This window comes from Podarcis filfolensis (genome assembly GCF_964270895.1).
Source record: "Podarcis filfolensis genome assembly, chromosome: 17".
Classification (NCBI taxonomy): Eukaryota; Metazoa; Chordata; class Lepidosauria; order Squamata; family Lacertidae; genus Podarcis; species Podarcis filfolensis.
Window position 1 is genome coordinate 32,508,979 of NC_139621.1, and position 26,039 is coordinate 32,535,017.

The 26,039-nt window shown below is 45.4% G+C and overlaps 1 protein-coding gene across 1 annotated transcript; it reads left to right on the plus strand.

Moving 5' to 3' along the window:
* The first annotated feature begins 1,579 nt into the window (after positions 1-1,579).
* Positions 1,580-23,471, plus strand: LOC310752616 (putative DBH-like monooxygenase protein 2). Its single transcript, XM_083593399.1, has 13 exons — positions 1,580-1,915; positions 3,311-3,457; positions 4,371-4,532; positions 9,069-9,152; positions 9,894-10,061; positions 11,071-11,173; positions 12,950-13,116; positions 15,077-15,168; positions 15,985-16,081; positions 16,194-16,253; positions 17,986-18,116; positions 19,284-19,398; positions 22,481-23,471. The coding sequence occupies exons 1-13, from the start codon at positions 1,634-1,636 to the stop codon at positions 22,721-22,723; spliced, it is 1,851 nt and encodes a 616-aa protein (XP_083449525.1). The 5' UTR covers positions 1,580-1,633; the 3' UTR covers positions 22,724-23,471.
* The last annotated feature ends 2,568 nt before the right edge of the window (positions 23,472-26,039 follow it).

Consider the following 26,039-nt stretch of genomic DNA (forward strand, 5'->3'; position numbering starts at 1 on the left):
ACTCCGTACATAGCTCAGTACATAGCAAACATTATTCCGCCTTCCATTCTTCTAGCCAATGCATACAAAGGCACTGGGATGAATTGACAACTACTTGAACAAATGGCACCATTTTTTCAAATCGAGGTCAGCTTGTATCGATATTGTATCACTATTCCTTAATGAATTTCATATCTCCAAACATATTAGACTATTTGTATTTAGGAGTTTGTTTTTGGCTCTTTCTCACTCATTTATATTGGCTCCTCCACACTCATGCACATGCAACACACAGGTATACAGTGTGTACCCTTAAGTTCGAACATGTCCACACGCCATAATATTATTTGGCTTTCCTTAGCCCTCTGAAATAATGAGTAAAGGAAGCTAACATCAAATGTGTTGGCGAAGCTTTCAACTTCACAAAAACAGGACAGAATGCCAAATCCATGGACTAGTGAAGTCCTTGCGGGTCTCTCATCTAAGTAAATAAAATCCGAGATGAATGATGTGAGTCAATTGAAATCCTTTCCTAAGACACAGATTAAGTGTCCTCTTCTCAGTTTTCTCCTTTTCCAGCAGATTAGTATGATCAGCCTATGATGGCTCAGTTAAGAATTAGGCAGTGAACAAGCTCACATTCTGCGTGCTAGAGATTGGGAGGGCAGGGCTGAGGAGGGAGCTTTGATTGCATTATGTAATGAGATCCAATGAACAAAGAGAAGCACAGGCCATTCACTGCACCAAAGCAATTGGCTATCAAGGGCCCATTTTCCTATCAACTACTATTCAAATCCTGGAAGCTTTGCATCCTTTGGTGGTGCTTCCTGTCCCGCTCCCTTCAGCCAAAGGCAAGATAATTTTTCTCTAATTTATATTATAATTAATATGCATAATACATATATTAATATGTTGTTGTCTTGAGTAACTGTACTGACATATACAGTGGTACCTCGGGTTACAGACGCTTCAGGTTACAGACTCTGCTAAGCCAGAAATAGTACCTCAAGTTAAGAACTTTGCTTCAGGATGAGAACAGAAATTGTGCAGCAGCGGTGTGGCGGCAGTGGGAGGCCCCATTAGCTAAAGTGGTGCTTCAGGTTAAGAACAGTTTCAGGTTAAGAAGGGACCTCCGGAACGAATTAAGTTCTTAACCCGAGGTAGCACTGTACTTCATAGAGTGAAGATATGCCATGAATAAAACAGTTTCTATGTTTCTAATATAAAACCTACAAAACAAAGAAAACAGGTATGTGGTCATGATCCAGGGATGTGGTCATGATCCAGTTACCTCTGCAGTCACTAGAGCTTTACACAATCAAATACTTTCAGAAGGTGTTTTATACGTTTTGCACAATGCCTGTGCAAGGAAAAAACACACACCAGACCTGCAAAAAGGAGGAAGGGGGAATAGCAGCAGCACCAAATATCCATTGGGAAGGGTGCCATAGCATTATGTAAAATGATGCACTTATCCCACCTTCTGAATCTGATACGGAGAATAAAAACCATTGCCCTTCCTCTCTGGCACTGGTCCCAGCAAGTCCCAGCTTTTCATATAAACCGGGTCTCCACAGTATAAGGTGCTAGCTAGCTTGAGGGAGATCTCACTGAGAGAGCGAGAGAAGAAAGGGTGCTCCCTGCTCCCAAGAGGATGAGCCACCCATGTATGAAAAGTCTGCTGTTCCTCTTGTCCACCTTGTGCCTCTGCTCCAGCCATTCCCCGGTTCCTCCACTGCGTTTCTCGGCGTTCCTCGACCCCACACACCAGATCTACCTGCGGTGGGACCATGAAGACAGTAGCAGCTTGATGACTTTTGAGCTGGAAGCCAAGACAACGGGATGGGTGGCTTTTGGCTTCACTGTTCACGGAGAGATGACCGGGGCAGACTTTGTGATTGGCGGGGTCCTTCCTGACGGCAACGTCTATTTCTCAGTAAGATGAAAATAATATGAGCTGTTGCTTCCTCTTTGCGAGGAGTTTGTATCTGCACATACCGGGGCAGGGAGAGGGAGGTTGCTTTGATTGTGATGGAAGTTACAAATGGATCTAGAGGTGATGATATCATGGGGCCAAGAGAACCTGTGCTTCCAGAGGTATTGTAGTCTCTGTTGTGTAGGCTCGCTAACATAACAGACCCATTGAACATCGGTTCAGCTTGTGGTGGGGCCACACTTTGCTGCCCAGCTGAAAATAAAGGGATGGTGTACCACTAGAAAATGGAGTGTGCAACCTGTGCTGTCTGAGCATGCTATGATGAGGATGGAGATGGGGATAATTAAGCCCTGCCCATCTGACTGGGTTGCCCCAACCACTCTGGGCAGCTTCCAACAAAAATACAGGAAAAACAGCAGCAGCAGCAGCAGCAACAAACATTATAAGCTTCTCAAAACAGGGCTGCCTTCAGATGTCTACAAAAAATCATATAGGTGTTTTAACTCTTTGACATCGGCTGAAAGGACATTCCACAGGGCGGGTATGACTGCCGAGAAGACCCTCTGCCTTGTCCCCTGTAGTTTCACTTCTTGCAGTGAGGGAACCACCAGAAGGCCCTCAGAGCTGGACCTCAGTGTCTAGGCTGAATGATTGGGGTGGAGACGCTCCTTCAGGGCTGAGGCCGTTTAGGGCTTTAAAGGTCAGCACCTGTGCTTGAAAACTGGCCCTGAATGTCTCAGCTACCTCCATTCAACAGCCTTGTGTTTGGGTAATACATATGTCCTATCTGTAGTGGCTTGTTTGTATTGCAGTAAAATGCAGTACATACATAGATATTCCAGAGCATGGATATAGAGATTGACTAGCTCTCAGAACAGGGAAGGTTGTCTGTACTGTGTTTCAGATGAGTTTGGTAGGCATTTTTCTTACTTCCATAGCTTCCATATTTTACTCATGGCCCAGCACCCTATGCATTGTCATAAAGTATTGATCTGAAAATGGCCATTTTTCACTATTGCTGCTGCCCTTTTGAATGCCCCTTACTCTGCCATACACGAAGCATCATTAATTACGGCCTTCAGGCAGGCTTTCCTGGATTCCTGTTTTTAGATCCGTTTTTATTATTGCTTTCCTGCATCTTTTCTACACGGCTCAGAATTTCTTAAAGTATTCCGTAGTTTAGAAATACTTTTAAAGAAGATACAATATGCCTCTCAGCTAGGGATGGCAATAAATTGTGTCCCAGAAGAAAACATGAGATGGATTTGGAATTAGAATGGACATGCAAATTAGTGGTCAAAGGCTATCCCCCCCAAAATGTGTTGCTGATGAGGAATTTGAATGCTCTTTTGACTTCCTGTGTTTCCAAAAGTTTGTTCTCCCTGTTTCACTCAGGACTGGCATGGTGTAGATGAAGAAACTGTCTTGGAGGATGAAAGCCAAGACTATGAGCTGCTGTCCTTGACCCAGGATGAGACAACCACAACCATGGCATTCAGGCGATATTTTCGTACCTGCGATGAGCATGACCTGGACATCACGGTAACCAAAGCAGCCATATCCAGCTACAGTTCACATCCAAGTCCAGCGGGCTTTAGAGCGGATTGTGTTCTAGCCCTTTTAAAAGTCTCGTTTGCTAAAATGCAAGAGGCTGAAGTGGGTGCTTTGCACTCCCAATAAAATCAGTGGCACATAAAAAAACCACAGAACTAAAATATTAATGCAACGGTACTTAGAGGAAAAGGTTTGTAACATGAGGTTCCTAGATTGGGTGGGTCTCTGGGGGGAAAAATGGAATGACCCCACATCTTCCCCTCTCTGCCCCCCAGGCTGTTCTGGGGGGTGCATAGGGAGGAGAGAAGAGGCAAGCCCTATTGTGCAAGCAGAAGTCTTTTTGCAGAGCTTGCACTGGTGGTGCTGCTTAGGCGAATCCCACCAAAAATATAGCAAATGGGAGGATTTTATTTTCTTTCTTTTTTTAACATCTTTATTGAAAATGCAAAAAGTACAGAATTATACGTGCACTAAACATGGTGAGATGTAAATAAAAGAGTGAAAAAGAGAGAAACAGCACCCGTAGAAAAGGGAAAATAAAGGGGGGAGGGAGGAAAACCCCCAAACTGTATATTTTACGAAGTTGTTATTGTACTTTCCCAGATCTTAACCTATTACAGCGTTTGTAAGAATGGATTCCAAATGTCATTGAATTTGTCCATGGCAAGTTTGCGTTTATATGCAAGTTGTTCATATGTTGCGAGTTTGGATAAGTCTTCAGTCCGATTGTAGAAGGGAGCTGCATTTTTAATTTTTCCAATTCATCAGTATCAGTCTTTTTGCCGTGGTCAGGGTGAGGAGAGTCCACTCAGATTGTCCTTTTGTTCTTTTAGTTGCCAGCTTACCTGCAACAATATGATAATGGAGGGAAGATTTTTCTTTTTAACTTTTCCCTGCACAGGGTGACACACTACGACTGATTACTGGCTATGGTACGGATGACACAGTTGACTTCTTCAAAGGGAGAATAATCCACAAATCTCTTTTCTTGATGCTGCTGTCAACTGAAGATGAATTGCACTCACCCAGTGTCTACAAGGTGTATGACCTGAAGCTCAACGATGTGAGTAGTACCTCCCTAGCTGCCTTACAGCAAAGTGCATGGATCTTGTTGGATATTTCCATTCAGCACCAAAAAGTCTCAGTGTTTCGCATTAAGACAGATTTCATTCATTTATTCAAACTAGTGATCGTGTTATTGACACGGGCGTATATTTTTCACTGTTTGCTTTTCAGCGTACGTATTATTGCGGCTTGAAGTAAAAATACAAATTTGCAAATCACTTAGACAAATAATAACATTGTATTGCAAATAAATATATTGACATTGGTTTCTTCCACGCTATTAAACTCATTTTAACCATTTCAGAAGAGTGGCTGATTGTACAAAGCTCCTTCCTTCACTGTTCAAATCACCCTCTGCAACATTTTTTCTTTCTTTTCTCGCACTGTTCCTTTTTGCTTAAATCAATTCAGTTGCTCAACTTTAAGAGAGTTAGGCACTCATCTTCCCCTAGAGCCTTCTTAGCACTAAATGTTGTCCAACAACATTAAACCTATTTGCAAAACTTTAAAAAAAAAATAAACTGATGAGTAAGCTTTTTCTGTAGCAGCAATTTCCCCAAAGCATTTCTGGCAAGGTAACATTTTTAACCTAAATATGTGAGTTAGAAAACCTCCTGATTTTATAGTGGAACAGTTTCTGAGGATGTGCTGCTAAACCTTAACATTAAACATACAGAAAATAGAACACCAGAACAGAGAGAGAGAAAGAGAAAGAGAGAAAAGGAGAACAATATCCATCCAGCAGATTTTCCCGGACATTTCCCAGACGCATGGCAGCCCTATACTCATCTAATACTCATCTGAGTATTGTTTTTTTAAAAAAAATAATTTTTATTAAGTTTCATATTTCCAAATTAAACACATCAAATCAATTAGTCCAAATTATAACAATACATATCATATAATCCAATTGTTTTCCAAATTATAAATTTTTGTGGGGGGTACCCATGCTTCTTGACTGGCAGGAGTCCAATCCTCGAATATTTGTTCTGCTTCCATATTAAGAATGATGTTTCCAGTCTCCTCTTCTCAATACTTGTCATTACTCATTTTCCTTTCCATTTTCCTCCGATATGCTCCACAAGTGGGTTGAAAAAGACAGTCTTATTTGTATTTCTGTGTGGGCTTTGTGCTGCTCTCTCGTAAATCACTCTCCTCCGACAGTCCTTTCCAATGAAATACAGTCTAGAAACTCACTCTTTAGCTTTTCCGACCTGTTGCATCGTAAATTAGTCTTTTTCCAGGAGGGCTGCCCCTTCCAGTTCGCAATCTCCTCGAAAATAATATATCTTCGGCTCGCCCTCCCCAAGACCAACTCCAGCAACACAGGTTTCTTATCAAGTTTCCATTCTTACTGCGTCACAAGAGAGAGCCCTTCTTCTTTCCAAATCCTTCACAGAGTAAAACCTTTAAGTTCATAATTATTCCCACACAATTCATTTTTAGTCCCATTTGCATTTAATTTCTGTGACAGATCTTCAGAGGGAGGGTTATTAGTAATCACATAGAGCGTTCCCCCCCCCCTTAGTTCCGGCATTCCAGTCCACATACCATATTTGTAGTGTTTTGATGTAATCTTCCATCTCAGTCCGTCTCAGTCTTCTTCCTTTCAGTGGTAAAATTGTTAGCAGATAAAAAACCTCCTGCCTCTCTTGAAGCATGTGCGTTATCTTTCCCAATTTTTTTCCTTTTAAGTAACGCAACTAGTTTCGCACCTGGAAGCAGCTTCGGAGGAGCGGGTGAAAACGGCATCTCTCCCCCCTGGACCCCTCGTGCGAGCTGGATAGATGTTAATATCCGCCATCTTTCAAGGCCCCTAGCACCCCCCCCATCTGAGTATTGTTGTTGTTGTTTAGTCGTTTAGTCGTGTCCGACTCTTCGTGACCCCATGGACCAGAGCACGCCAGGCACTCCTGTCTTCCACTGCCTCCCACAGTTTGGTCAAACTCATGCTGGTAGCTTCGAGAACACTGTCCAACCATCTCGTCCTCTGTCGTCCCCTTCTCCTTGTGCCCTCCATCTTTCCCAACGTCAGGGTCTTTCCCAGGGAGTCTTCTCTTCTCATGAGGTGGCCAAAGTATTGGAGCCTCAGCTTCACGATCTGTCCTTCCAGTGAGCACTCAGGGCTGATTTCCTTTAGCATGCATAAGTTTGATCTTCTTGCAGTCCATGGGACTCTCAAGAGTCTCCTCCAGCACCATAATTCAAAAGCATCAATTCTTCGGCGATCAGCCTTCTTTATGGTCCAGCTCTCACTTCCATACATCACTACTGGGAAAATCTGAGTATTACAACCATTGAATACAACCCAATGTATTTAACAATTCTGGTGGTTGGGGAGACTGATCTACCACTGCCCCAGAAGATGAGCATTATTGCATCCTGCTAGTGCAGTGGATTCAAGAATACAGTGGTACCTCAGGTTACATACGCTTCAGGTTACAAACGCTTCAGGTTACAGACTCCGCTAACCCAGAAATAGTACCTAGGGTTAAGAACTTTGCTTCAGGATGAGAACAGAAATCGTGCGGTGGCGTGGTGGCAGTGGAGGCCCCATTAGCTAAAGTGGTACCTCAGGTTAAGAACAGTTTCAGGTTAAGAACGGACCTCCGGAACGAATTAAGTTCTTAACCCGAGGTACCACTGTAGTCATTTGCTCAAAGGAAATCAAGTATTCTCATGATCAAACTCTTAATGGCAGGATACCATAGTAGGATGTCAGCAACATACAAGCACTCTTCAAACCTGAGCTTCCTTTTTAATTTAAAAACTGGTGTACTCATGTACCTGAGCATTATGGATAGATAGATAGTTTATTACGGCCATAGGCCCATATTCAAAACATCATACAGCAAAACAGATAAAACAGGTATAACAAGATAAAATTAATTAATTAAAATACGTTTAAATCAAGTACATTTCAAACCGTAAGTTTCTAAATTCCATTAAAATAAGAACAATATAACGCTTAAAATATCAAATTATCAGTATAAATCAATATTACTTAGGCAAAATTAATAATCATAGAGTAGTCCATTTTTCCTTTTATAAGCCAATACTGTTATCAGAAATCTGGCAACAGAAAGGGACCTATTCGGATCAGAATCTTGCAATAAATGTATTAGTTGTGTTTCCAGGGGGTCACCTGGGATTTCCAATAATAAAGGGGACAAAAATCTGGTCCGAGAGACTGAATGTAGTGAGCAACAGAATAGTATATGTTGTAAAGATTCTATAGATCTATTATCACATACACACACCGCTGAGATCCGACCATTGGAAAATCTATTATTCAAGACATTGGAAGGAAAGGCGTTAAATCTTGCCTTAATAAAGGCATATCTGTGGGCTGCTACAGACAAAGAAGTCAAATAAGATGGTATCTGCTGTGAGGGCACTATGCCAAGATTTAATGGTGAGCAAGTGCCACTACCCAAAATGGTGTTTTGTTGTAGGTCAATCTCCTCAAGTTTTTGAATGAGGGTTTTTTTTGCTGTGGCTAAGTCCAATTCCCATAATTCTGATGGAGACAATCCGTAGGTCACTACTTTAGAATGGATCTCTTTTGCCCCTAGGACGGGAAAATTATCTCTCCAGAGGCATTGGATCAAATACAGATTCGGGAGCCTATGCCTTAAGGACAACCAGTAACAAAGGCTACGCCTCCAAAGAGTATTTTCTAAAGATGTAGTTTTTAATTCTAGGCGAATAGCTGCGTTACTAACGCACTGAGGGAGTTTTAGCAGTCGTCTTAGAAATTGATTTTGAATTATCTCTAAGGGCATCAAGTTTACTGCAGTCCCCCATAAAGGAACAGCATATGCCAGTGTTGCAATTACTTTAGCTTTGAATACTTTCAAGGCAGATGGAACGTGAAGAGCCCCGTCCGAAAAGAAAAAGCGCAAAAGCGCAAAGGATAGGGCCTTGGCCTTGTTTAAAATATATGCAATATGCGCCTTCCAACCCAGATTATATTGGAGAAAAACTCCCAGGTATTGAAATTTATAAACCTGTTCGATAGGTTTTCCATCTAATTGCCACTTATAGGATTTCCGACTTTTTGAGAAAATTAGTACTTTTGATTTAGATTGGTTTATAGTGAGGGAATTTGTTTTGCAATATGAAGCAAAGAGTTTTAAGAGCATTATGGATATGCAAGAACTTGTCTCTCTGTGTTGGACAACATTGCTACCCTCCTGTCCAGAATGGTGGTCCTCGCTTTTCTTTAAAAAGGTTGACACCAAGCGGTCCACAACCTGCCATCCCTTCAGTCACAACCTCCAATCTGCTGCCCAAGGCAAATTGAGTTATCTTACCTCAACTTGTTTTTATTATTGCTTGCAAGCCGCTCTGAGCCCGGCCTTGGCTGGGGAGGGCGGGGTATAAATAAAAATTATTATTATTATTATTATTATTATTATTATTATTATTATTACCTCATGTTAGGGCCAGCTTCCGCTTTTTTATTGTCACAGAAAATTCCAGGAGCTGGCAACCCTACAACACTCAGCGTTGTTTTGACTTTGTTTTGCAGTTCCCTATCCCAGAAGATGACACCACCTATGCCTGCACTTTCATACCGTTGCCAATAGTCAAGGAAAAACATCACATCTACAAGGTAACTGTGGGAAAGAAGCATAGAAAGGTTTCAGCCGAAAACCTCACTGTAAGCCATTTTTTAGGTGAGGGGGTGTCACATCAACACTGACAAACCATGCACTCCATCCAATGAAAGGGGAGGAATTTAAATTCGCTTGAAAATTCCCCCAGGGACCACTCAATAAACTTTTGCTGTTGTTTGATAACTCCAATGCACATACGTAATTCATATTTTAATAACATTTCTTCTTCTTCAGCACTGGCATCACAGACTCCCACCCCCTGCCCACAAGTGCCCCTGTTTTCCAGGGACAGTCCTGGATTAAAAAGGTTAAAGGTGGCGCTGTGGTCTAAACCACTGAGCCTCTTGGACTTGCCGATCAGAAGTTCAGCAGTTCGAATCCCCACTATGGAGTGAGCGCCCGTTGCTCTGCCCCAACTCCTGCCAACCTAGCAGTTTGAAAGCACACCAGTACAAGTAGATAAACAGGTACCACTGCGGCAGGAAGGTAAATGGTTTTTCTGTGCGCTCTGGTTTCCGTCACAATGTTCCATTGCCCCAGAAGTTTAGTCATGCTGGCCACATGACCTGGAAAGCTGTCTGTGGGCAAACGCCGGCTCCTTCGGCCTGAAAGCGAGATGAGCGCCGCAACCCCATAGTCACCTTTACCTTTACCTTTTACCCTAGATTTACAGAAGCCATTCCGGTTAATGAAGTAGTCACTGTTTTTCCTTCTTTCTTTCTTTCTTCTGTCTACAGTTTGAGGCCATGATCACACCTCGAAACGAAACCATGGTGCACCACATCCTGGTTTATGCGTGCGGCAATGCCAGCGTGCTGCCGACTGGGGTCAGCGACTGCTACGGAGCTGATCCTGATTTTGCCCTCTGCTCCCAGATAGTCGTGGGCTGGGCTGTAGGAGGAGGGGTGAGTATGTGGGAACTTCCCAGGCCGTGAGAACTGCTTTTTCACCTGTGGTCAAACTACTGCAGTGAAGTTCAAAACTGATCTCTGAGAGAGTTTTGGTGCTGTGGTGGTTTTTTTAACCGGGTTCCGAGGTTTCACTGTTTCTGGGTTCATTTCCCCAGGGCTAAATTCTCCTGAGCATGTGCCACTGAAGTGAATGGGAAGCTCAGCAAAGGTGCCTGGTCCAATCTAGATACTGGGCTGGGGTTTGTAGCTTTCTGAATAAAGGGCCTTCCTAAAAACTTTCAGCTCCCTTAACAAGCTACCATTCACTGGTGCCATATGACTGTTTTAAATATTTGGGTCTAGAAGATGTGATCGCTATTGATCCCTGCCAGAGGTTTTACGGCCTTATGTGTCTACCCAACAGCAAGTCCCATTGAATTAAATGAGACTTACAGACCCTCCAAGTATCCCTATTTTCCAGGGACAGTCCTGGATTTATAGAAGCCTTCCCGGTTTCTGATCTGATTCCAGAATGCCCCACTTTTCCTTAGGGACCTATCTTCATCAGAGAAACGTTGGAGGGTATGGAGTTATGTGACCCCCCCCCCAAGCCAAGGAGATAAGTAACCTTTAGAAGACATATGAAGGCAGTCCTGTATAGGGAAGGTTTCCCCCCATAAGGTTTAATTGATGTTTAATGTTTTATTATGTTTTTATATATATTGGAAGCCATCCAAAGTGGCTGGGGCAACCCAGTCAGATGGATGAGGTATTATTATTGTTATTTTGTTATTATTATTAAGGGTAGTAGTAGTAGTAAATTGGACACCCCTATTTTCTTTGGAGAAATGTTGGAGGGTATGGGCTTACTCACAGGTAAATGGGTTTAGGACTGCTGCCTCACTGAATTTGTAATATTACTGACTTCTGTGCAAAAAGCTCAGAAGCCAAGAGAACAGGGGACACAACAGTCAACTGATCATTTTTTAATAGCTGTCTTTCTTCTCCCCGACCAACCAACTAGAGCTACATGTTCCCAGATGAAACTGGAATCTCCTTAGGTACACCAATTGATCCCCAGTGGATCCGGTTAGAAGTCCACTACAGCAATTTTAATGGAATTCCAGGTGAGTAAAGCACATATATTGATTGCATAAGAGGAAGGTGATGTGTTGATGAGGAGCAGGGAACACGGCCAGAGCATGGGGAGAGAAACTGGGTATGCTTCACTTGCGGGGGACTAAGGGTCCTACAGCATAGGCTTCCGGCCTATTTCCAGGAGCGGGGAGATTGAGGCTAAATTGTAGGTGATGCTTGAGGAAGTTTATGAAACTTATCTGAGGATCTCAGGGGTGGGAGAACTTGTACCGAAAGCTCCAGGAGTTGTAGTTTGACAGATATGTGCCTCTCTCAAGAACTACATGTCTCAGGGTTCCTTAATTCCTGCTGATGTTTTGATTGCAGAGGAAAGGAGAGCCAGTGCGAGGAGTATGGCAGTCCTAGACATATAAAGAGTGATGGACACAGGAGGGCCAGCTTCTGCATTTGGAGGCCATTTTTTTTATTTAAAAAAATTGGTCTTACTGGATTAGAAGTGTCTGTGGAGAAATGTTAGGGCAGCTGTTATTGAGCACCAGGAGACCCGGACAACGGGAGATGTTGGTGTTGGGGACTGTGGCCAGCAGAAGCACTGATACAGTCATACCTTGGATCCCAAATGCCCTGGAACTCGGATGTTTTGGCTCCCGAATGTCACAAACCCAGAAGTGATTGTTCCAGTTTGAGAATGTTCTTTTGGACCCTGAACGTCCGACAGGGCTTCTGTGGCTTCTGATTGGCTGTAGGAGCTTCTTACAGCCAATCAGAAGCTGCAATTTGGTTTTTGAACGTTTTGGAAGTCGAACGGATTCCGCTCGACTTCCAAGATACAACTGTACTTGGGAAATGCTCCTGGTGTTGGCGCTTCTATAAATATTCATATTTCTTCATGTCCTTTAGTAAATATTTATCACTATGAGGAACTTAGCAGGATAGTGATGAGGTAGGCCCCATGTCTCACACTGGTAAGAACTAAGGATCCATCTACGCCAGCAATGTTTACCAGCCAGATGCCTCTGGAAGTTTGGAAGTAGGACATTAAGTTGATGTTCTGTTTGTCTTTTTGTTGTCCTTGTTGAATGTACAAGTAAGGTAAAGGTAAAGGGACCCCTGACCATTAGGTCCAGTCGTGGCCGACTCTCATCTCGCTTTATTGGCCGAGGGAGGCGGCATACAGCTTCCGGGTCATGTGGCCAGCATGACTAAGCCGCTTCTGGTGAACCAGAGCAGCGCACGGAAACGCCATTTACCTTCCCGCCGGAGTGGTACCTATTTATCTACTTGCACTTTGATGTGCTTTCAAACTGCTAGGTTGGCAGGAGCAGGGACCGAGCAACGGGAGCTCACTCCATCACGGGGATTCGAACCGCTGACCTTCTGATCGGCAAGTCCTAGGCTCTGTGGTTTAACCCACAGCGCCACCCGTGTCCCTTTTGAATGTACAAGTAGATGTATACTATCTTGATTATCGGAAGCCCCCAAAATTTTCACTCACGTGGTAAAGTGGCCTCTCACCACGGGCTTATCCACTCTTCTGTTTGCCCCACCACTTTCCCCTGGGAAAACCAGTGGTTTAGCGCTAAATCAGAGCAAACAGCAATTGAGTTCTCCACAGAGCAGGATTTCTGGGGGAAAGCAGCAGGGCAAAGGCAAAACCGCTCAGACCCATGCCTAGAAAGCAGAAAACAGTTTGGACTCATGATTTTCTAGGCATGGAACGAGGTGAAGTGTGAACAAACCATATTTTCAGTTGCACAGAAACTTATACAGAACCAGTTGCTCAGCTGAGGGTTTTCTTTCCTAAGGCTTGATTGACAACTCGGGGATACGACTCTATTATACTACGGAGCTGCGTCCTTATGACATGGGGGTTCTGCAGACAGGATTCTTCACATTTCCAATCCATTTCCTCCCCCCTGGAGCCGAGTCCTTCATGTCCTACGGTGTCTGCAATACCAGTCAGTTTGATGATGTAAGTTCCGGAGTATTCCACAGCCCTTCCCCCGCCCCAGTTCAGTAACGAATGCTAGCACTGAGCGTTGATACTGAGCGTTGATTCAGGCTACTATTTCAAAGACATGCTCTTTTGTGTTCTATATAAAAGCTCTACAAAGAGCAGCTCAGGGTTAAGGCCAGACTCCCCGTTCCATGGGAGACACATGCACATTTCCCCAGCAGAAAGCCGCCATGGGGGCTTAACAGGCTGAGCAGGGGAACCACAGGGAATGGGGCTGCCCTAGCAGTAGGGATGGAGACAGGGCTCAGCCTCCAGCTGTAAAAATGTCTTGCAGTGGCAACTGCAGGCGAGAAGTGCTTGTTCCTCACTGTGGAGAGAAATTGACGCTAGGCCAAATTCTTGAGCTTTTTGTGTGGGGTTGCCAGGGTTGTGCTCCAGGCCTTGCTCCTGCATCTTTTATGTAGCCTGCCTAACTCACGAGAATTAAACGGGTGACACTTTCCTTGGAACGGAGATCGATGGAAATTTTATCTGCTAAATTCCTGCACGGCTGACTGTTAAAAGCAGGGTCTGCTTTTATTTTAAGAGAGAGAGAGAGAGAGAGAGAGAGAGAGAGAGAGAGAGAGAGGAAATCTCAATGTTTATGTGGCAAGGTGAAGCCCTGGTGGCAGTTTGAACATGGCAAATAGCAGGCCGTGCATTGGCCCAAGAGCAGGTGATCACAGCTGGCTTCCATTAGACACAGTGAGGTGACCACCTCAGAGCGGGGGTGTTGAGGGTGGGGAACAGTGGCAACCATGCGGCTCTTCCCCCTGAGCTCCCTAGCTGTACCCAGGAGTTTCTTGGCAGTTTGAGGAAAGAGCTGCTGCATGCATCCATCACACGGCCTGACCTCCACTCCCTTAGCTACCCTTTGGTTCTCTGGTGCAGTACAGAACCTTATCCATTGTCGGTATTGAAATACAATTCAACTGCCAGTATCTGGCAGGGTGACAGGGACGGACGCCATCTTGTTCTTCACCTCAGGCAACCAGATGTCTTGGGTTGACCCTGTAGCTCAGAGATTTTCAACCTTTTTGAGTCCACAGCTCCCCTAACCAACCAGTTTCTTTCTGCAGCACCCCTGTGGGGCTCAGGAGCCCAGCTATGTCACCCCTTGCCCGCAGAGCAGGCAGCCTCTCACCTTTTTTCAAACACTCTCCCTTGTGGAGTGTTCCCTCAGCCTCCTCTCCCCTCTCCTTGGATGTCCTCCAGGAAGCTGCCGCTGCCACCCTGGTCTATGAACTGCCCTACCTCAAAGAGAGATTCCTCCCAGAGGCACCATTCCCCCATAGTCAAGGCTGCTGCAACAAGCAAGCTTTTGGGGAGGCAGAGACACCAGAGGACATCAGAGGAGGGAGGGAAGGAAAGAGGGGCATTCATGGCATCCCATAGTGCCACGGCACACTGGTAGAAAACCACTGCTGTAGCTAATGAGCAGCAAATTGCCACCGTGGCTGTTCTGGTGCTGAAATTTGGCTGCCAGACCATTGATGGCTGATGATTTCCTGAGATGTTTGCCAGGGCAAGTGTTCAAAGCATAGTGGTCAGATCAGCGGCGGAGGAAGCCGTTCTGGCGCCTGGGGTGGTGCGCCCATGGGCGAGGCGAGCTGCCCATAGGGACGGGGCACATTGCAGGGCCTCTGGGGTCTGCCTGCCTCCTCCCACTCAGCCGCTCTACAGCTGGGGGGAGAGGAGGTAGAGGGCAGACCATTTGGGCAGTGGGGAGCCTGCATGCGCCCAAGCCACCCCGTCTCTCCCAGGAGAGATGCATGGCTCAGGTGCGCTGCAGGCCCCGCGGTGAGTGCTGCCCGGCATTTTGTCACCCCCTTCAGTGGTGACACCAAAGGTGGCATATACCCACCGGACCCCCTCTTCCTCCGCCCCTGGGCCAGATGCCATTCACGGGCCTTTTCCTCCTGTTTTTGGATTGCAGATGAATGGAGTTCCAGTGCCTGATATGCATGTCTTTGGTTACTTGCTGCATACCCACTTGGCTGGGTTGGGAGTGAGAGGAGTCCAGTACCGGTAAGAAAAGCCAGTGTCTATTGTGGGCCACACCTAGTTTTTGGGTGTGTGTTTTTTTTACTTCTATTAATTTGTTTTTATTTAAAAAATTTGTTTGTGATACAAAACAAACAAATAAGCAAGGAAAGGTACATATAAGCATCTCCACTTTCCGTTCATAGCCTTTTTCACAGTTCGTTTATATTCGGTGTGAGACACTATTGCCCTAGAGGCCTAGACATTGCGGGGAAAAGAGAGGGAAGGATTTTAAATCTTTGTTTAAAAATATATATTTATTTGATTTTTCAACTTAAAAATTTACTCATGGTGTGTGTAGGTAAAGGTAAAGGATCCACAGACAGCTTTCTGGGTCATGTGGCCAGCATGACTAAACCATTTCTGGCGCAACAGGACACCATGACAGAAACCAGAGCACACGGAAACGCCGTTTACCTTCCTGCCGCAGCGGTACCTGTTTATCTACTTGCACTGGCGTGCTTTCGAACTGCTAAATTGGCAGGAGCAGGGACAGAGCAACGGGAGCTCACCCCATTGCAGGGATTCAAACCGCCAACCTTCTGACTGGCAAGCACAAGAGGCTCAGTGTGTAACAGGTGGGGGACAGGAATGCAGCCAGAAAACTCAGTTCACTGTTCATACAGAAGACTGAAATGCAAGCAACAAATGTAATTTCACTTAGTAATATTAGCTTTGTTTGTCAGGAAGGCATTAGATCAGATCCTGGTTGCATCCCAGTTACAGTTTTCTCTCAGCAGCATCTCAGGTTTGCCTGTCTCTCCTGTTTCTTTGTCTCCACATCCCCCACCCCACTCCCAGGAATGGAGAGCAGCTGACAGTCATTTGTGAAGACAACAAGTACGATTTCAATCTCCAGGAGACCAGAGGCATGAAGAAGGAGGTCATTTTCAAATCAGTACGTCATCCCAGTGTTTCCCTTTGGACCACGCTTTGGTGGTAAGAAGCCATTTTCAGCAGCGACCCTCTGCTGCTATAGATTTGACCCCATGTCCTCTTGTGTTTTACAGGGAGATGAGTTCCTGGTGGAATGTCACTATCAAACCAAAGACCGGACAGGACTGACCTTCGTAAGTCCTTGACTGAAAACCACCTAAGCCCAGGGGTCAGCAAACCTTTTCAGCAGGCGGCCGGTCCACTGTCCCTCAGACCTTGTGGGGGGCCAGACTATATTTTTGGGGGGAGGAGAATGAACGAATTCCTATGCCCCACAAATAACCCAGATATGCATTTTAAATAAAAGGACACATTCTACTCATGTAAAAACACACTGATTCCCAGACCATCCGCAGGCCGGATTGAGAAGGCGATTGGGCTGGCTCCGGCCCCCAGGCCTTAGTTTGCCTACCCATGACCTAAGCATTAGGGGGAAGGTGGTTTCAGGAGAGGACAACTTTTGCTAAATCCAATCTCGCTGTCCCCAGAATATCCAGATATTTTACTAACAGCTTGCAGGGCCACCTAAGGTTTTCAGGTGTGGTGGAAGGAGGGGAAAGCACAGGCCAGTATCAGGGGAGCTGGCGGGGTGAGATATGGGGCAGAGTGCGCAGAACAAGGGGTGAGATGTGGATTTGTGAACAAATCCCTTACTGATTCCCACCTGCCAGGGAATTGACCCAGTTCCTACTCTACAAAGGCACAGGACTGTAGAGCCTGTCTCTGCTATTCTCCCTGCACAGCACTGTCCCGACTCTGGCTGTGCTGATACCTGGAGCCAGCAAGAGCTGCTGTTGTGCTGCGGCCAAAACTGTTATGTACTGAAGTTCTCACCCTGGGCCAGCAGGGGGATACTGTAGATAGTTATGCAAATAAGGGATCGAAAGTGACGTTCAGTGATTGGATAGCTTTAGAAAATTGTTACAGTTACGTTGTACTGGAGCTCTATATAAGCAGGCTGACTGAACCCTTCAGTTCAGTTCTGTTCTGGCCTGTGAATAAACAAGAGCTGTTTGAAGAATCGCTGTGTCGTCTGATATATTCACCTACAACTTAACAAAAACCCTCTCTCTCTCTTTTTACAATTTTTAATTTGGTTTTTGCAGTTTACATTTGTCTTCAAATCATAATCATAATCATAATCATACACAAAGAATTCCCTGAATCCTTGGACTTCCCTCTGCTCTTCCGTGGATTCCATTGACATTCCTTTTTCAACTGCATCTTATACGATTCTCCATTTTCTTAAAATTCCCTAATTCCCCATAGTTCTTGTTACATTACAAGTGTTGTTACAGTCCTGCCAAAGTTTTTAGTTGTTTACAATGTTCTCCGAGGTAACTTATAAATTTTTCCCATTCCTTAGTAAAATTTCTGTCGTCTTGATTTCTGATCTTCCCGGTTGTTTTTGCCATTTTGGCATAATCCATCATCTTTATCTCTGGCCGGCACTTTGTCTTCTTTCTGTCTCTGGGCCCAAAGTATCCGTGCTGCTGCCCTCACATGCGTAAATAGTCTTTCCTGATCCTTTGTTATTCAGTGGTACCTCGGGTTACATATGCTTCAGGTTACATACGCTTCAGGTTACAGACTCTGCTAACCCAGAAATAGTGCTTCAGGTTAAGAACTTTGCTTCAGGATGAGAACAGAAATTGTGCTCCAGCGGCGCAGCAGCAGCAGGAGGCCCCATTAGCTAAAGTGGTGCTTCAGGTTAAGAACAGTTCCAGGTTAAGAACAGACCTCCGGAACGAATTAAGTACTTAACCCGAGGTACCACTGTATCTGCACCTAAAATTCCTAATAGAAAAGCTTCTGGTTTTTCAAACTCTTGCATCTTAAATGAATTTGGCCTTTGTTTTCCCTCAGGGCGGTCCAAGTACTCTGAACGAAATGTGCCTGGCCTTCCTCTTCTACTATCCTCGAAACAACATCTCCAGCTGCATGGGATACCCAGACATTCAGCAGGTGGCCCATGAGCTGGGCCAAGAGGCAGCAGAGTGAGTGTTTCTGAGAAGGCGCCTGAATGCCACGGCAGGATGCAGACAGCATCCGATCCGCAATCGTGTCGCAGGATGGAGGCAGGCAGACCGTTCTAAGGCAGTGGTTGCCAATCCACGGTTTTTTGTGGGGCCTAAACAGGCTTCCTTAAGTAGATTTTCCGGGGGGGGGGGGGGCGCATGCAATCCAATCCATCTTGGCAGTGGTGTCCAAAAAGTAAAAAAAAAAAAAAAGGGCACAGCCCCCCCACCCTGATAGGGATTTATACTTGTTTTATTTATTGAATTTATATACCGCCCTATACTCAGGGCGGTTCACAGAAAAGATCACAGTATATAAAATCAAAATAAGAACAATAACCCAATAATACACCCCCCCAAAAAACAGCCACATTTTGAAAGGGTATGGGATGTCAATCAGATCAACCTGGTTAAAAAGGAACGTTTTTGCCTGGTGCCTAAAGGTGTATAAGGAAGGCGCCAGGTGAACTTCCCTGGGGAGAGCATTCCACAGGCGGGGAGCCACCACAGAGAAGGCCCCTTCTTGTGTTGCCACCCTCCTGACCTCTTACGGAGGAGGCACATGAAGGAAGGCCTCAGAAGATGATCTCAGGGTTTGGGTAGGTTCATATGGAAAGAGGCGGTCCTTGAGGTATTGCGGTTCTGAGGCATTTAAGGCTTTATAGGTCAAAACCAGCACTTTGAATTGGCCCCACCCTCATTCATCAGATCTATCATGTGATGGGGTGAGGAACGGGTGGTAATCTCCCTCATCAGCTGATCCACAGAGTTCGGGGTGGCTGTGTGCCCCTGGGTGTGACTGCCTTGGGAAGGCGGCTGTGTAGATTATCCACACTCAATACAAGCATGAACCCCCTGGAGGGTTGCCTGGGGTAATCTGGGTCATTGTCAAGCCAAAAAAAGGGTTAGCCACTCATCCCTGTTCTGAAGTGTGATGGAAGAAGTTTGAGCCACCCATTGGTTGCCTTCCTGGGTAGAGAATGTGTGTTTAAAGCTCAAACCACATTCATCCTCCTTCGGAAGGCCCATACGTCTGCATCCTTCCAAGGTCAGCCTCTCTTTCCATGCTGCCAACTTCCTATGGTACAGCCCCTGTGAAGCATTAATCTTCTTTTCCTGTGTTCCTCCTCAATTTCTCCCCTCCAGTACAATGGAAGGAATGATGGCTATAAACTTGGTGGAATGGGACCAAGAGACCATCAAGAAAGCAGAGAAGGCTTGCAAGGAGGCCGATCAGATTGTGGTCATCAAAACAATTGATGTAAGCAAGGTTTTGGGGGCATTTTTTTGTATTTGGTGTTAACGTCGGCTGGAAAAACCAGAAAGGGGATCCAAAGTTTCTCTGGTTTCCTTGCAGTTCCCTCCTTTGGCCAGGGCTTGATGGTGGCCGCATAGGCTGACTCCCTGTCTTACACCCTTCTGCTCCTAGGATCAGGTCCTGATCTTGGTTCATTCAAGTCCCGAGTCTGACACCGACCCATAAGGAACAAATGTCACATTATGTTGGTGAAGGAGCTGTGTCTTTAAGTGTGGGGTGAGGTGGGATTAAACAAATGGCTAATGCAACAGGGTTTGATCCAGATCAGGACCCTACACTGGGGGAAATAGAGGTGGTTTAACCAATGGTCCCCTCACAAGCAATTTCCACGGGGGGGGGGGGAAGCTCCTGATGAAGTAAATGGGAAGTTTTTCCAAGGCAAACTCCAGACACAGGCCCCATGTAATATTTAGAACCACAGAGCCTAGGGCTTGCCGATCAGAAGGTTGGCAGTTCGAATCCCCGTGACGGGGTGAGCTCCCGTTGCTCGGTCCCAGCTCCTGCCAACCTAGCAGTTCGAAAGCACGTCAAAGTGCAAGTAGATAAATAGGTACCACTCTGGCGGGAAGGTAAACGGCGTTTCTGTGCACTGCTCTGGTTCACCAGAAGCAGCTTAGTCATGCTGGCCACATGAGCCGGAAGCTGAACGCCAGCTCCCTCGGCCTATAGAGCGAGATGAGCGCCGCAACCCCAGAGTCGTCCGCGAGTGGACCTAACGGTCAGGGGTCCCTTTAACTTTTAAAGGCTTAAAGCTCCCCTACCCTCACACAAGAGCGCAAATCAAAATCTTAGGGGGGTGTCCAGCAGTGCATGAGTGGAGTTCCACTCACACAGTGGGACTTGCTTTTCCTCTCTCACCCACCCATCCTCCCCAAATCTGCTCCATAGGGTGCCCCAACCCTCCCAAGCTGATTTTTAGGGTGGGTGGGTGGCTGGGGGGTCCAAGAACCTCAGTGTTGTTCAGTTGTTGCTATAACTGCACAGCCTTACCTGAAAGTACCGTATTTTTTGCTCTATAAGACTCACTTTTTCCCTCCTAAAAAGTAAGGGGAAATGTGTGTGCATCTTATGGAGCAAATGCAGGCTGCGCAGCTATCACAGAAGCCAGAACAGCAAGAGGGATTGCTGCTTTCACTGCACAGCGATCCCTCTTGCTGTTCTGGCTTCTGAGATTCAGAATATTTTTTTCCCTGTTTTCCTCCTCCAAAAACTAGGTGCCTCTTGTGGTCTGGTGTGTCTTATAGAGTGAAAAATATGGTAAATTTGTGGTGGGTGGGAGAACAGAACTGTGAAATGGTCCCTGGAGCTTGTTCCTTTAACAGCTCGTTTTTCAACCTACCATAGAATCATAGAATTGTAGAGCTGGAATTTCAGCTAAAGCATCCATGACCAACCTCTGCTCCCCCCCCCCCAAATATCCTTTATTAGGCATAGCAAGCCACACATTATCAAACAGACACCGTATACAAATTGTGCAAAATACAAGATCAACATAACAAGGTTTGTCCCAGTCAGATCTTTAACTCCAAAGAAAATCAATTTGCATAAATAATACAATACAACCACTAAATCTCTTTATAATGGCCCAGTCTTTCTACATGGACAGCACTCAGAAATTCAGCCACTATTAAAGTAATTTGATCATTACTGTACGAAAGCAGGTCCTGAACCGTTGGTGGCAAAGAAGTCAGCCTATTGAGTTGTAAGGCCTCTAATAATTATCTTCTGGCATAAATGCCAAAATCACAAGAAAAGAAAATATGCTCCAAAGTATCAGGTTCCTGTTTACTACATTTGCAGAGACGCTCTGATTCTGGGAGAGCGTCTCACTATCCTCTCACTGTTATTGAGGGAAACATATTAAATCTGGCTAACATAAACACCCTGCACAATTCATGATTCTTCAGATTTGTCATGTATCCCTTTTGAAAATCTCTACAGAAAGGGAGATTTAAATAGAGAGGAGAGCAAGTTCTGTGCTTTGCAACCACAAGTCAACCTCTGCTTAAAAACTTCCAAGCAAGGAGATTCTACCACCTCCCGAGGGAGACCGTCCCTCATCATTTTCCATTTCAAACTACCGTATTTTTCGCTCTATAGGACGCACTTTTTCCCCTCCAAAAATTAAGGGGAAATGTGTGTGCGTCTTATGGAGCGAATGCAGGCTCCTTGGCTTCAGCGATAGCAACGCGAAGCCTCCGAAGCGCAGAGGGAGCGCTCCCTCTGCGTTCCGGAGGCTTCGCGTTGCTTTCGCTGAAGCCTGGAGAGCGAGAGGGGTCGGAGCGAGAGGGATGGCCGCCTGAAGCCTTCGGAGCGCAGCGTGAGTTCCTGCTGCGCTCCGCAGGCTTCAGGGATCTTTGAGGCTGGTGGTGGGGAAAAGCAGCGCTTCCCCCCGCCGCCAGCCCCACAAGCTTGGGGGGCAGCGGGAAGGCTGTGCGCAGCCTTTGTGCTGCTCCCCAACCTGGTCTTTGAGGCTGGCGGTGGGGGAAAGCATTTTGAAAAGAACCCGAAGCCTCCGGAGCCCAACGGGAACTCCCGCCGTGCTCCTGAGGCTTCGGGTTGCCTTCACTGAGGCCTGGAGAGCGAGAGGGGTCAGTGCGTAGCGACCCCTCTCACTCTCCAGGCTTCCAAGGTAGCCGCCTGAAGCCTCCAGAGCGCAGCGGGAACTCCGGGCTTCGGGTGAACGCACCTTGAACACACAGAACGCACCTTGTTTTAGAGGGGGAGAACAAGAAAAAAAATCTCCCCCTCTCTGCGCAGTGCCCCTTCAGCGAAGCGGCAGGAGAAATGGAAGGGGCTCCGTTTCTCCTGCCGCTTCACTGAAGGGGCGCTGAGCAGAGAGGGAGAGAATTTTTTTCTTGTTCTCCCCCTCTAAAGCAAGGTGCGTCCTATGGTCGGGTGCGTCCTATAGAGCGAAAAATACAGTACGTCTCATCTTTCCAAGGGAGAAGTAGTACCAACCGCACAACTACAGCAAAAAAATAGGTGTAGATCCTTAAAGTTTTCTTTCTTTCTTGACCTCCAGGAGGTGGTGAGAAATGAGACTGGCTTTGTCCGAGACATTGTTGACCTTGAACCAGAGCCCTGCAAGGACATTTCCAGATCCCCGCCTGCACCTCCGCTAGAAAGGAAAGCCAAGCACCAGGCGACTCCTCCCACGGTGACTTCCAAGGCTCTCAACCCAACGGGCAACTTTCCTTTTGCTGGCCTGCTCTTCATCCCTCTGGCATTCACTTGGCTTCTCGCCCCTTCTCAGAGCAGACTCTGAACGTCCGTTGCCAATGAGTGGTTACTGGCGGTCGTTCCCGTGCTAAAGCTTCTCAAACTGCTCTTACTCTAGTTCTTTTCTTAAATCTCAGTGGGCACCTGTCTCCGGACAATCCTTTGGTACTGTGTGAATGAAGTGCAAAGCTGGAGCAAGTCACTCAGGGCTGGAGAGAAACCCAAACAGGTCGCCTTGAATTTCAAGATGGCCAATTGTGGGTGCTGGTGGTGGTTGTTTTTTAATCACTTTGAATGCACACTAACCTGCTAACAGGAACAGCGCATACCTCCCCCTCTGTAGAGACAGACCCTCCAAGTCTCCCTATTTTCCCGGGACAGTCCCGGATTTACAGAAGCCGTCCCATTTCTGACTTGATCCGCTTTTCCTTAGGATGTCCCTATTTTCATTGGAGAAACGTTGAAGGGTATGTAGAGATACAGCAGCTCCAATTCCCCAGATAAACCATGGGGCAAGGAAGGGAGAAAGAGGGTCCTGAAGTTCCTGTAGTGCCCCCCCCCCTGAATTTTAGAGCATTTCCTCCCCTTGTGCTCAAGCAAAGGAGAATACACTGGTGGTATGGCAGGAGAGGTTTACCTCTGTATTGTTTCCCATAGCAAGATGATAGCTTTTGCAGCAACAAAAAAAAGGACTTATTTTTAATAAACCTTCCTAATAAGAATAATTATAATGGGTGATCCTAACCCTCAGCAAAGCAAAAAATAAAACCTTTACCTTTGAGAAGGGAATGATGGTAGCTCACCAGAACTCAGTTCTGGCACCTCTCAGATGGGCGCCATTGCCATTCTAAGAGAATGAGGGAGGTGTTCATGGTGAGTTCCGGCACCTTCTTTTCTGGAAAAATAGCTCCGGTAACTACGCGGGTGGCGCTGTGGGTTAAACCGCAGAGCCTAGGACTTGCTGATCAGAAGGTCAGCGGTTCGAATCCCCGCAACGGGGTGAGCTCCCGTTGCTCGGTCCCTGCTCCTGCCCACCTAGGAGTTCGAAAGCACGTCAAAGTGCAAGTAGATAAATAGGTACCACTCTGGCGGGAATGTAAACTGTGTTTCCATGCGCTGCTCTGGTTTGCCAGAAGTGGCTTAGTCATGCTGGCCACATGACTCGGCCAATAAAGCAAGATGAGCGCCGCAACCCCAGAGTCGTCCACGACTGGACCTAATGGTCAGGGTTCCCTTTACCTTTTAAGCACCAACGAAACAGTTTTGCTAGATATAAGAGAGGCTTTCCCAACTTCTCAGTCACTGGAAATTATGGTCGTTGGCTCCAAGGAAGCATGGGATTTGAAGATTTCTCTACCTGTTGAATTGGGTCAGAAGGAGGCAGAAAAAGCCCCTAAATATCTCATGCTGGCAGGCAGGGAATGATAGATGGAACGCTGGAATTTCTTTCTTCTGGATCAGATGAGGAAACAAAGTAGCTCACGCTCCATATCTCACACTCCCTGGCCCTCTTCATGGTGGCAAACCCCCAATAATAGAACCCTCTCCCACTTGCAGCAGAGTCAAAGTCTCAGCACCTTCAGGAACACTGTAAGCATTCCAGGCTGGTGTTTGGGATCCAGCAGTAATTTATGAGAGGCTGAAGAAGCATCTTTGAGATATGTACATGAAATCCTGATTTGTGCAAGTTATGCATCTAAATCAGGGCTTCCCACACTTTTGGTCTCCAGCTGTTTTTTGACTACAATTCCCATTCTCCCTAGCTAGCGGGACCAGTGATCAGGGATGATGGGAATTGTAGTCCCAAAAGACAGCTAGAGACCCAAGTGTGGGAAACCCTGATCTAAATACACACTTTCAATTCGCATTGAAATGAAAGACTTTGAAAACTGAACACAGATTGTTTGGGTGATTTGGAATAGAAAGCATATGGGTTTTTTCTTTTAATAATTATAATTATTATTTTGCAGTTTGATTGGAAGTAATCTATTTATTTTTAAATTGCCATTGGAATCATTTTAATTTCTGATTTATTTGCTTAATTAAAAAAAAACCAATCACATTCTAAGGTTAAATGAGACAATAATAGCTAAAATACCTGATTGAAAGCATTTGCCCTGGTATTTTGTGTTTGAAAAAAATGGTTTCCCACTCCATGGACTTACATCTTGTAATCTTCGCTACTTAAGCATTTCTTAAAATTCATGTCAATTACTATTCTGGCCAGTGCCTACACAATCAATATGTTTTAATCACTGTCTACTTTGTAGATATTCTTAATTATCCAATAAACAAAAATTGACTTTTGTATTATACCGAGTAAACAATTTCTGATTAATAAACTCTCATTAGTTATTTTTAAATGGTAGAGGAAATGCAATTATGGCAGTATCAAAACATTAATCTGATTAAATCTCTTTTGTAATGATGGAAATGATGCAAATAAACCAATTTTTCATCTTGACATTTCTGTCATGCCAATGTTTCTGTCACCTTTAAATTTCCAACTGTTAGTTTCACAGAGCATTGAAATGACTTACTGGTTTATGGCCAGGCTTCCCCAACCTGGTGCCCTCCATATATTTCAACACCTACCAGTATTCTATTGGGGCAGATTGAAAGTCTTCCTGGTAATATATAAAAAGCCCTAGAATAACTTTAGGTCAGCCTAGTTGAGGGACCACCTTGTTCCAGAACTACCGTTGAGCTGTTTGCTGCTTGGGATTCATTTTCCAAACCTATAACCATTTTCCCACTCGGAATAGCATCTTTGAAACTCGAGCAAATGATGGTGGAGGAAACCATCTCATGCCAAAACCTGTGCCACTTTACGATTCAGTCATTTTCACATGTGCAATGCAGCCAGCAGTGATTTGTCCAAAGTCATGAGCAGACAACACATTTTATATTTGCAAAACAATTTATTGTTGTTTTTCTGTTTTGTTTTCTACATGGGTACTATTTCTTTTCTTTTTCTTCTTGTTTGAGTCTTATCTTACTCCATGCACTCGTATTATGCTCTTTTTATCTTTCAATGGTGTTTGTGTAACATTTTTCTATTTGCAAAACCAGACAGATATGGGTTTGCTTTACCATATCACTCTCAAAGTGAGACCCTGTACCAGGTCCTTGAGATTTGAATCTTGGAACAGTTCTAGTTGGCCATGTGAATTTTTAGCAAGAGCATTACATCCCAATATATCCCTTCCATTCAAGTTTGTAATTAGTGAAATTGAAGTCTCTTTATAAATAAAGACAGGCATAGTTAAAGTGAAGCAACAGTGGCTTGTTTTCCTGTGATGTGAGTCTGTTTTCATCCCAGCTTTACAGTTTCCATGACAGACAGACATATGTTTATCCAT